General features: G+C 34.0%; 1 protein-coding gene across 3 annotated transcripts in view; it reads left to right on the top strand.

The window, feature by feature from the left end:
- PHIP (PHIP subunit of CUL4-Ring ligase complex) overlaps nucleotides 1-11110 on the top strand; it is a 127136-nt gene that overhangs the window by 94394 nt on the left and 21632 nt on the right. For all 3 annotated transcript variants that reach the window (XM_081251351.1, XM_081251349.1, XM_081251350.1), the window contains exons 25-31: nucleotides 1016-1123; nucleotides 1694-1818; nucleotides 1949-2031; nucleotides 4982-5093; nucleotides 5273-5334; nucleotides 7750-7905; nucleotides 8965-9085. In XM_081251351.1, coding sequence (XP_081107477.1) covers nucleotides 1016-1123; nucleotides 1694-1818; nucleotides 1949-2031; nucleotides 4982-5093; nucleotides 5273-5334; nucleotides 7750-7905; nucleotides 8965-9085 — 767 coding nt within the window. The remainder of the gene's footprint in view (nucleotides 1-1015; nucleotides 1124-1693; nucleotides 1819-1948; nucleotides 2032-4981; nucleotides 5094-5272; nucleotides 5335-7749; nucleotides 7906-8964; nucleotides 9086-11110) is intronic.

An 11110-nucleotide genomic window follows, 5' to 3' on the forward strand; every position in this document is an offset into this window, starting at 1 on the left:
CTATTATATTCGAAATATCATTTCATTTTTAAGAAAATATGGTTGGCCATCATTTTGGACTATGTTCTTGCGAATTTGAAATGAAAATGTAAGATTAGACCAAACTTTTCCACTCAGAAGTTCATGTCTCCTTGTTTTATGCATAAATGTTAAGAGGCAGGGTTATCTGGTGTTCAGTAGATTCATAGTAATAAGTTAGGAATTCAAATAGAGGCTTCTTTAGCAGAGCACTCTAACAGTAGAAAGTGACAGGTGGCAGTTGACAGTTTTAAAAAAAAAAAAGGAAAACAAAAACTTTTTAATGCAGGAGTAATAAGTAACTCTAAAGTTCCAGGCAGCTGGAGCAATAATGATATTAATGAATAGAATGAATGTGTGTAAGCTAATGGGTATTCCAAAATATTGCTAAGAACGTAATAGCATTTTTTTGAAATTCCAGCAGCATTTTTTAACAAGCTCAACTATTTATCGTGGGAAGAACACTTGGGGTCAGACTGCTGTATTCACATCCCGGTTCTCTAGGGTGGTAGTCAGGAGTCACTTAAATTTGACCTCCATAAATGAGGATAAATATATGCCTTGTTCTCCTTATAATGATAAAATATATGTGAAAATATATATGAAAATATATTTTTCATTTTAAAGTTTCCTGCATTTGTACAAACTGCTTGCTATAAAGGTAGGTGAATAACCAACTAAACATGACCCCTAGTTACAACTTACTTTATTATGCAACATAAATTAACTTATTTTGAATCCAAAAATAAAATGGTGAAACCAAAAAGCCGAAAAGTAACTGCTTATCCTAACCTCTTAATGTTATTTAGAACACTATGGTTATGATTAAGTGACAGTAGGACAGCTTGAGGAAAAGAAGGGAAAAAAATCAAAATATTAGAATTTCTTTTAGTTTAAGGGACATTAAATTCTCTATGCAGTTTCAGCTGATACCGTGTATCTTGTGTCAAAGGAAACACATTCAAGTTTTAAAATTGTGACTTTATTTACTTTTTAGGTTTATTATTTCCGACAAGGACATGAAGCATATGTTGAAATGGCCCGGAAAAATAAAATTTATAGTATCAATCCCAAAAAACAGCCATGGCATAAAATGGAACTACGGGTATGGTGTTTATAATTTAATAGTCCGGAAAGATGTGATTATAGAGGAAATTGTATTGAGGGTTGCTATTTTCGCTATAAGAAACTGTATCATGAAGATACCTTTTCTAATTGAAACAATCTGGGGAGTAGAAGGTGTTTAATTTCTAAAGAAACATAAGATTGAATTTATATATTCCAGTAGTTTATAAGTTGGGAATAAAATGTAATTATGGTGAGAACTGGACAATATTAACATCTAAGGCAAACTTCATCTTTGTAAATTTCGAAGTATTTCTAGGTTTATCAGCAGTAGTTTAAAATTATTTCCATGTCCTTGGAACTGTGTTAGAAAACTCTTATTTCAATAAAGTTTTCCTTTTTCTTTTTTTTCTTCCTTTTGTTTTCTCTTTTTTAAATTGAGATATAACTTGCATACTATAAAGTACACCGATAAGTACACAGCTCAATGGATTTTTACATATACATACAGAGTAATCACCTAGATCAATATTAAGATGGATAACTTTTTTTTATTATGTTTAGCAGTTTATTTTTTGAAGATGATTTCTTATTTTCTGTATCTTTTCAGGAACAAGAACTGATGAAAATAGTTGGTATAAAGTATGAAGTGGGATTGCCTACCCTTTGCTGCCTTAAACTTGCTTTTCTGGATCCTGATACTGGTAAACTGACCGGTGGATCATTTACCATGAAGTAAGGACTGTTGAAAGAGGCAATGGTTTCTTAGTACTGTAGATTATTTTTCAAGATCCAGATAAATTTGAACGCCTTTTAGATATTTGTAAGTATATGACCTAATCAGTTTGTTTCTGTTTGTACTTAGGTACCATGATATGCCTGATGTTATAGATTTCCTAGTCTTGAGACAACAATTTGACGATGCAAAATATAGGCGGTGGAATATAGGTAGGTAATTTATTTAGAAGCTGTAATGTTTGCTTTATCTAATAAGTAACTTACTATTTTTCATAATTTAGGTAAAGATAATCAGAAATCTTGCCATTTGTAGGAATGTTAATAAGAAAGTAAGATATTGTGTCAGGAATTTATTTATTTATTTTTTAAAATGAAAATACTTTTAATTTAGGTGATGCTGAAATTCCAGACATTTTCTCTCTTGTATTTCTTAACTATGTATAAAATTGTTTATAGCTATTCCTTCTGCTGTTTTATGTGCTGAATTAAATTTTTATCCAAAGTAAATAGTGACAGAATTCAAACTTGAATCAAAAGCAGTCTTCCAGATCAAAATGTTTAATAATTTGGACTGGGACTAAAACTGAACTGACATTTTTCTTTTATTGGTTAACTTTGTTAAAATTAAAGCTAATATTGTAATCAAGACTCAAAAAAAACTTCTAAAATCCTTAGAAGTCTCCAGGCATTTAAGGTGCATTAATTTATGTACAGATGGATGTGCTATTTTCTAGAGTATTCCTTTTAAAAATTTCAAACAGAGCCACTCTGTCATCTTGGAGTAGACTCTGCAGCCTATATGGCTTATTTGGTTTGAAAAAGCACGTCAGTTGACGTGGCATTTCATCCCTCTACCAGTGCCATTGGAAGGCCTTTGTGTGGTGATTTGTTGTCTCTTGTTTGGTCTTGGTAAACGTAGAAATTTACATGTGTGCTGTAAAAAGAAAAATTATGGAAATGCAAGTCATTAAAATTAGGGACATGCAAGTTACAGAAAAAAATTTACATCCCATGTACCCGTTTCTCTGGAAGCTTTGAAAGATGTGTTCCATCAAATAAGGGAGTAAGGAAAAAGACACAGAATCTCTGCAGGAGACAGGAAATTCAGAACAGAAAAGCACTAAAAGGAATTCCCAAATAACAGTCAACAGAAGTCTCAGGATAGCATCTGTTTAGCAAGTCTGTAAAACGAACAGTCCAGAAAACATTGTCCTCTAAGAGTGAAATCATCAGGGAAAAAAAAGTGAAACAGATAAATTGTATAAGATGTTTAACTTTGTGGGAAATTATATATTGAAGAGTGTTTTATAGTTTGAGCTATTAGAGAATGTGGGAAGACATAATCATAAATTCAGAGAAAACCAACCATAAGAAAATGAAGCAATTATACAAAGTTATATAGGAAAGGAATTGTGTGCTATTTGGCTCATTAGCAAACAATATTTATACAGTGTAGTCATGACAAGAAAACTGAATATGGATTAAATAAAATGCACATACCCTTTATATACAGTTATATGGAGAGAGACCAATACTTAATGTCTAAAATTGAAGAGTGAAGAAATAGCTATATACTCATATTTAGAAAACCGTAAGTAAATTCAAGAAGAAAGAGTTAAAAGTTCCTGCTTTTAGATGTAAGCCCTTGGTACATATGATTTTTTAAATTATTTACATGTGTTAGTTGATAAGATCAATTTCATCTCTTATTTTTGAGGACACGCATCCGCCAATAAATTGGCGGAACAAATATTAGCAGTCAGAGTCCAGGAGAACATTCTAGAAATGCATTGACAACCTAAGCAAAGAAATACGGCAAGTATTGGACAAATCAGAGAGATATTTCAAATGGATGTACATCAGAATGTTCTCATTTGGATCTTATCATTTTTCTCCCCTAAATTTATAGATTACTGTTTCTTCTAAAGTTAATACTAGTTAGTCTTCTATTTCTGAAGATATTTACATGTATCTACCAACTGCCATTTAAAATTACATCAATAATAATTACTTCAGCTTGTCCTCAGGTATGTTTAAGGCTTTCTCTGTTAGACTGTTCCTTGCTTAACTTTATTGTCATTAGCCTGCAGTATCGCTCATTGTGGTCAGGCACACATTATCCAGTTCTTCCTCTTTAGCGTACTGTCATCAGTCTAGGTACAATGGGATTGTAAGAAATAGCTTTGTGAAACTCATTATTATGTTTACTGTAAGGTGTCGGAGGTGTCAATAATGCTGTTTATTAAATTATATATTAGCTTCTCACTAAGGGTAGTGTCACTAATACGCATCTGAGGAGCAATTAGAGACTCTTAGTCTAGTAATAGATCATGTTTCCCTCTTAACATTGGCTATTAGAATGCTTGAATTTGAATCTAAATTTGATCCCAGTGTGTACCCACTCAGAGTATATATATACACATATATATAACTCAGCAACATGCAATTGTGTTCTGTTAATTTAGCCTGACTCCAGCTTTTTTTTGTGTCATTAAATTTCTTTTCTTTTTTTAAATTCATTTTATGCTATATAGTTGGCCCTCTGGATCCATGGGTTCTGCCTCCACAGATTCAACCAATCTTGGATCAAAACTATTACAAAGATTAGTTGTTTTTGTTTCTTTTTTATTTGTTTCTGTAGGAAAGGGAAAGTGAGTGTATAGATGAGTGTTAGTAACTTAAGGGTGATTGAGTCAAAGGAAAGAAGGTTGGATTGTTGTTGTTTGGTTTGTTTTTAGGCTGGACTCTTAATTGTTGGTTAGAGGAACTTCCCTACAGAAAGTAAGAAATTAAAGATAGACTATAAATATTTTTTGGGAAAAAGTTATCTGTGTTTTTATTTGAATGAAAAATTTGTGCGTAGTCCTAATGATGTGCTAGATTGGTAAAAATGTTTAAGATAAGAGTGAATTTCTCTTACCATAATAAAATGTAAAAAATGGTGCTGAAAAGTCAGTCACACTTCAGGTGTGCTTATTAAATAACTTCTTCCCTCAGTATTGCTGATTTTATTTATTTACTTATTTATTTTGGAGTGTGTAGGTCATTTTTCATAGGTCTTTTAAAATCATACAGTCAATTTAAGTATCTTAAAGGAAAGAGGAGTAACAACAGCAGTGTTTCATTTCAGAGTAATGAGATGGCTTTTATTCTTGTCCAGGTGACCGTTTCAGATCAGTCATAGATGATGCCTGGTGGTTTGGAACAATTGAAAGCCAGGAACCTCTTCAGCCTGAGTACCCTGATAGTTTGTTTCAGTGTTATAATGTTTGGTAAGGAAGTATTATATTTTTGTTCAGCCTAACTTGTTTTGAATGTTTTCCCCGTCTGTTAATAAAATGATAAAGATACTACTTTTAAACACTGAAGTAATTATCTTTACAATGTGATTTTATTAAAATTGCAATGCAATGTTTAGATTTTTTAATATAAAGGTTTTCCTTCCTTTAAGCTGGGACAATGGAGATACAGAAAAGATGAGTCCTTGGGATATGGAGCTTATACCTAACAATGGTAAGTGTATGTTAAGCTTTTTGCGTCTGTATTATGGAATTAATTTCTTAACTAAAAATCTGATTTGCTAACTTGCAACTGCAAAGAGTTCTTAATGAAGACCAAGTAGAAAATATTCATTCCACAAATATTTATTACACACCTATTATTGAGCCTGGAGGTAGGGGAGGCATAACAGTGAAAAAATTAGACATAATCCTTGCCCACTTGGAATTTGTAGTTTAACAGAGAAGGCTGAAATTAATTACAGCAAAATATGATACTAATTTGCTAATTATTATTCACTCTAGAACAGGGGTCCCCAACCCCCGGGCAGCAGACCGCTACTGGTCCGCAGCCTGTTAGGAACCGGGCCGCACAGCAGGAGGTGAGCGGCGGGCGAGGACCGAAGCTTCATCTGCCGCTCCCCATCGCTCGCATCACCACCTGAGCCATATCCCAGTCCCACCCCCAACCCATAACCCCCACCTCCCATCCATGGAAAAATTGTCTTCTATGAAACTGGTCCCTGGTGCCGAAAAGTTTGGGGACCGCTGCTCTAGAAGATGAGCACTTGGGATCAAAGATATTTTTATAACTCCAGCAGAATACATAGAATACAGTGTAATACTGAGAGTTGAGGCTTTTGAGTAAGACTTAGATTCCTATCCTAGCTCTGCTGTCTTTTATCTATGTCATCTTGACAAGTTCCTTTAAATCTCAAAACTCCGGACTCTTAGGATTCAGCTTTTGAAACTATGTAGACTAATACTTTCCTTATAGGGCTGCTATTAGAATTAAATGATATCATATGTGTAAAGTGCTTGTTATAGAGCCTGACACATGTAAGGGCTCAATGAGTAGGTAATTATAATTAATAATAATAACCATCATCTTGCATATGGCCTGATGCATTGCCTTAGGATTTGGGAGTTAGCCTTAGGCAGTGAGTATGACATCTTCCTGGAACTGAGAAAAGACCAATGTGGCTGAAGCCTGGAGATTGCATTTTCTTTCTATTTCATTGTCCATTTTTGTTTCAGTTTTAAAAAAATACAACACACACAATTGTATATGCCTAAAAAGGTTTAAAAGGATATATACCAGATTATTAATAATGATCATTTATAAAGGGTGGAGATATGAGGACTTCCACAAATTATCTTTTACATTATTCTGTATTGTTTGATTTTTTTAATAGTATGTTACTTTTACTATCATGTAAGAATAAAGATTTTAAAAAACAAAAAGAAAAAAAAGCCTGACTTGTAACATAGTAGAAATAATCATTTATAAATGGAGTTCCTCACTAGTTATTGTATTCTAAAAAAGCAGAGAAAAGACAATGTGGGAAAAGTAAACCCAATCTGGTAAATCTTAGAAATGAGAAAATGGTCATGCTGATTTTGTTCAAAACTAGTACTTTCTAGAAATTATCACTTTGAGATACCAATACCAATAATGTCTTTTTCATCTCATTGCTAAATTAGAGCTGTTTAAAATATCTTAATCAACTTGTAAATGTGTTATATGGCTTATCTTCTGGTTTTATTTCCTTTGTGAAGGTTTGAATTTGAAGTCACATCAGACTATTGTGAATATGAGAGAAATGAAGCTAATCGATGTTGTAATGCCTGGGGTATTTCTTGAAATCAATTAGTGACAGTAATATACTACTTGTCTCCTACCTGAATATATTGCTATGTGGAGGGGGTGATTTTTGTTTTTCTATTTGGATACACGTACATAGGCCCTCATAGAGTTTAGTTACATTTTGGGAGGAGGAGAAATTTTGTAAACTAATAGCAGCATATTTCGAAATGTTTCTCTCATGAAGTCTAGTTCAAAGAAAAAATTGCTTGGCAGATTTGTAGATTTTATGTCACCACCACCCCCTAATGATTCTGTTAAAGATTCAGGCATGCAGAAAGCATACCTTCATCATTTAAGAGCAAAAAGCATAAGAATCATCTGTCAGTGTTCATAATTCTCTCTGTTCCCACATTTTAAAAAACTGAGCCTTTGATTGAAGCATTTCTGAAAGAATACCACTTTTGCTCAGTTTCACCTGTGTGTTTTATCAAAGTAAACATGGAGATTATACATTATGAAATGATTCAGAAAACTTTTAAATTTGCATCATTTTATAGGAATACTTTCTCCTTCACCTGTAACTGATAATAGAGCAAGTTGTCAGGTATAATTTTGGAGAAGTAATTATATGCTCATCTAGAGAACTATTAAATTAATGTTTTAAAGAATAAATTTTATTGACCCTTGAAACATACTTTCCTTTAATGAAAATAAAGAATATACTTACCATTTACAAAATTATACTTTAATTTTATAACAATATTAACTCTGATTTCTAAAGGTAACCTAAATATTAATAAATTACCACATATTTTCACTAAATCTTCTTTCTTTCTATTTCAGCTGTATTTCCTGAAGAACTAGGTACCAGTGTTCCTTTAACTGATGTTGAATGCAGATCATTGATCTATAAGCCTCTTGATGGTGAATGGGGTTCCAATCCCAGGGATGAAGAATGTGAAAGAATTGTTACAGGAATAAACCAGTTGATGACACTAGGTAAATAATAATAACACATGAATATACATAGAAGATGTTGCCAGAAAGCAAAGGAAAGGAAAAATACTATTATTCAAGCAAAACTTTTTTCCATAATATCATGTCATTGTTTTCAAACATTTTTAAGTGGTATTTTTTTTTTCAATGCGATTTTACGCAGGGCTTAAATATCTAAAACAGTTATAAATGAGGTTGCTCTAGCTGAATTTCAGAGTGAGGGACCCCAGAAACACAGGGGTACCGTTGAAAAACCTAGATCCTCCAGAACCTAATTTTAAAATCCTTGACATACTCAAGCTGACATGATGTGACTTGAAAGAGGAGGGCTGAAAGCTGAATTATATGGGTAGCTGTACCAGTTTTCCTCTTAACTTGATATACGTATACACAATAGAATATTTGTAAGGGGAAGGGAGAGGGTATATGAACTGCTTTGCTTTATTTAAAAAAAAAAAGAAAAAGAACAATGAGCACAAAACATGATTATCTGAACTTTTGGTGCCCAAAATAACTCTAAACTAGTGTGGTGGTTTGTATTAACCTAGACTTCCAGTAAGGAATGAGCTTTAAAGAGTCTAAGGGAGAAATTAACATGAATAAGAGCTGAAGATATTGGAGACACATGTTGGATGATATTTTCATCTGAAGTCTTTTAAAATATGGGCAACACTTAATTATTGTCTCAGATACTATCTTAGGTAATTTTAGTAATTATGTCAAAACAATTACTGTCAAACACATAACATAGATTCAGGAATGGCCTGGATTTAATTTTAGAAATACATGTAGATGTTCTTTAATAAGTCAGTTTTATATATTGTCTGTCATCTCTTTTCTTCTAAGGAATCCATAAATAAATACTCCTAGAATCTTGCAGTATAAATGTAGACATAATAAAAAGTGAGACTATGTGTTAGCTAAACTGTATTTTCTATCAGAAGATAGTGGTAGACTAATGGTTATGTGGATTAGAACTTAAGGCTTAATTCAAGCAGAATTTTGAAGTATTTTAAGTAATACAAAAATAAATTTATAAATGTATTTGTTTGTTTATCTTAGATATTGCTTCAGCATTTGTGGCTCCTGTGGATCTGCAAGCCTATCCCATGTATTGCACTGTAGTGGCATATCCAACGGATTTAAGTACAATTAAACAAAGACTGGAAAACAGGTTTTACAGGTTAGAACCATTTGCTGTAGCTACTACCAAAAGAAAGCTAAGTGATTCTTTCACCGTTTTACTGATCCTCTCTAGCCGTGTTTCTCAAACTTCAATGTGCATGCAAATCACCTTGGGGATCTTGTTAAAATGTAGGATCTGGTAGTAGGTTTAGAGTAGGACCTGAGATTGCGTTTCTAACAAGTTCCCAGTGATGCTGGTGCTGCTGGTCTATAGACCACACTTAGAAACAAATATGAATTGATGGTCACTGTCTTTGTATTGCATTTTATGAAACAATCCAACATATTTTATTTTCTCCTAGATATCCCATTGAAATATTTGTTCATGGATTTTTTCATAGAATAATATTAAAAATTGTGTGTTCTCTTATTTATTTAGCTTATGAATACTTCTGAAAAATGAAATTAGGAAAATTTGGGGTACTTTTTATAGTTGTAGCTTAGTTTGAAATATAACTAGAGTTTTAAAAAGCTGTAATTGCAGTTAATTTGCATATGCTGGTTAACAATTTTGGTAAACATTGAGTTCTAATGTTGGGCAGGCTTTGTAGGTTTATTGCCTAAAATGTCTTTTCAAAAAGTGAGGTTAAGGGCTTCCCTGGTGGCGCAGTGGTTGAGGGTCTGCCTGCTGATGCAGGGGACACGGGTTTGTGCCCTGGTCCGGGAAGATCCCACATGCCACAGAGCGGCTGGGCCCGTGAGCCATGGCCGCTGAGCCTGCGCGTCCGGAGCCTGTGCTCCGCAACGGGAGAGGCCACAGCAGTGAGAGGCCCGCGTAATGCAAAAAAAAAAAAAAGTGAGGTTAAGTCCATTGTTTCCACATAATGAAATCAGACTTTTAGCTTTCACATTTCTTATGACTTTTGCTTATTAGCAGGCCAACAACATTTTAACCTAAATAATAATTGCATTAAAACTTTATTTTTGTGACCAGTTTTATGGTACTGCAGTTCTTTACACTACTATTTATTTTAACTTAGGGAAGGTTTTTTTTGTTTTTGTTTTTTTGTGGTACACGGGCCTCTCACTGTTGTGGCCTCTCCCGTTGCGGAGCACGGGCTCCGGACGCGCAGGCTCAGCGGCCATGGCTCACGGGCCCAGCCGCTCCACGGCATGTGGGACCTTCCCGGACTGGGACACGAACCCGTGTCCCCTCATCGCAGGCGGACTCTCAACCACTGCACCACAAGGGAAGCCCCTTAGGGAAGTTTTTAATCATATTTTGTATTCATATTTTTCTGTGTAAAATGTGCCTTTAGTTCTTTTTAATACTTAAATTATAATTCTAATTTGATACTGTGTGTACCTGGCACTGAAAACACCATTTGTTATTCCTTACTGACTAGGGTAGGGTTTCTCAACAAAAGCATTACTGACATTTAGGGCTGGAAAATTCTTCATTATGAGGGGCTGTCCTTTGTCTCTACCCTTAAGTGCCAATAGCAGTCCCTAGTTGTAAAAACCAAAAATGTCTCTAGACATTGCCAAATGTCTCCTGCTGGGCAGAGTCACTTCACCGAGAAACACTTGGAATAAAGAAAACTAAGGCATTGGACTTTACGTTCTGATCTCGTTAGGTATTTCTGCTGCTGCTTCATTAATATTTGTCAAAAGCATTGAGATGAGGAGGAAATCACCTGTGATATGTGCCTCCCAGCCATCTTCCTCTCAAAGCACACTTCTTTAAGTAAATCCTTTTCAACATTACACGTTAAAGGTTTAAGACAGGAAATGGAGAAGAAATTCTTAACTATATCCTTATTTCTCTCTAAGCCCCTAAGTTGTTAAACCTTAGGAGTTACACCGTGTGCTTCAGAGATGGAACAAGACGTGGGAGGATAAAAGGGAGAGAAAGAATTTTTTTCTACACACTAGTAGTTGGACTATATCTAGATAGATGAACTTCTGCCATCTCTCACCATTGTTAAAAATATACTTTCTCATAGAAATACTGCTCCACATGAGAATTGCTAAGGTGTACTGTATTTCAATATACTTTACAGCTTAATTAGGCTTTTTGGCA

Source organism: Mesoplodon bidens, assembly GCF_964165515.1.
Source record: "Mesoplodon bidens genome assembly, chromosome: 12".
In the NCBI taxonomy this organism is placed as follows: domain Eukaryota; kingdom Metazoa; phylum Chordata; class Mammalia; order Artiodactyla; family Ziphiidae; genus Mesoplodon; species Mesoplodon bidens.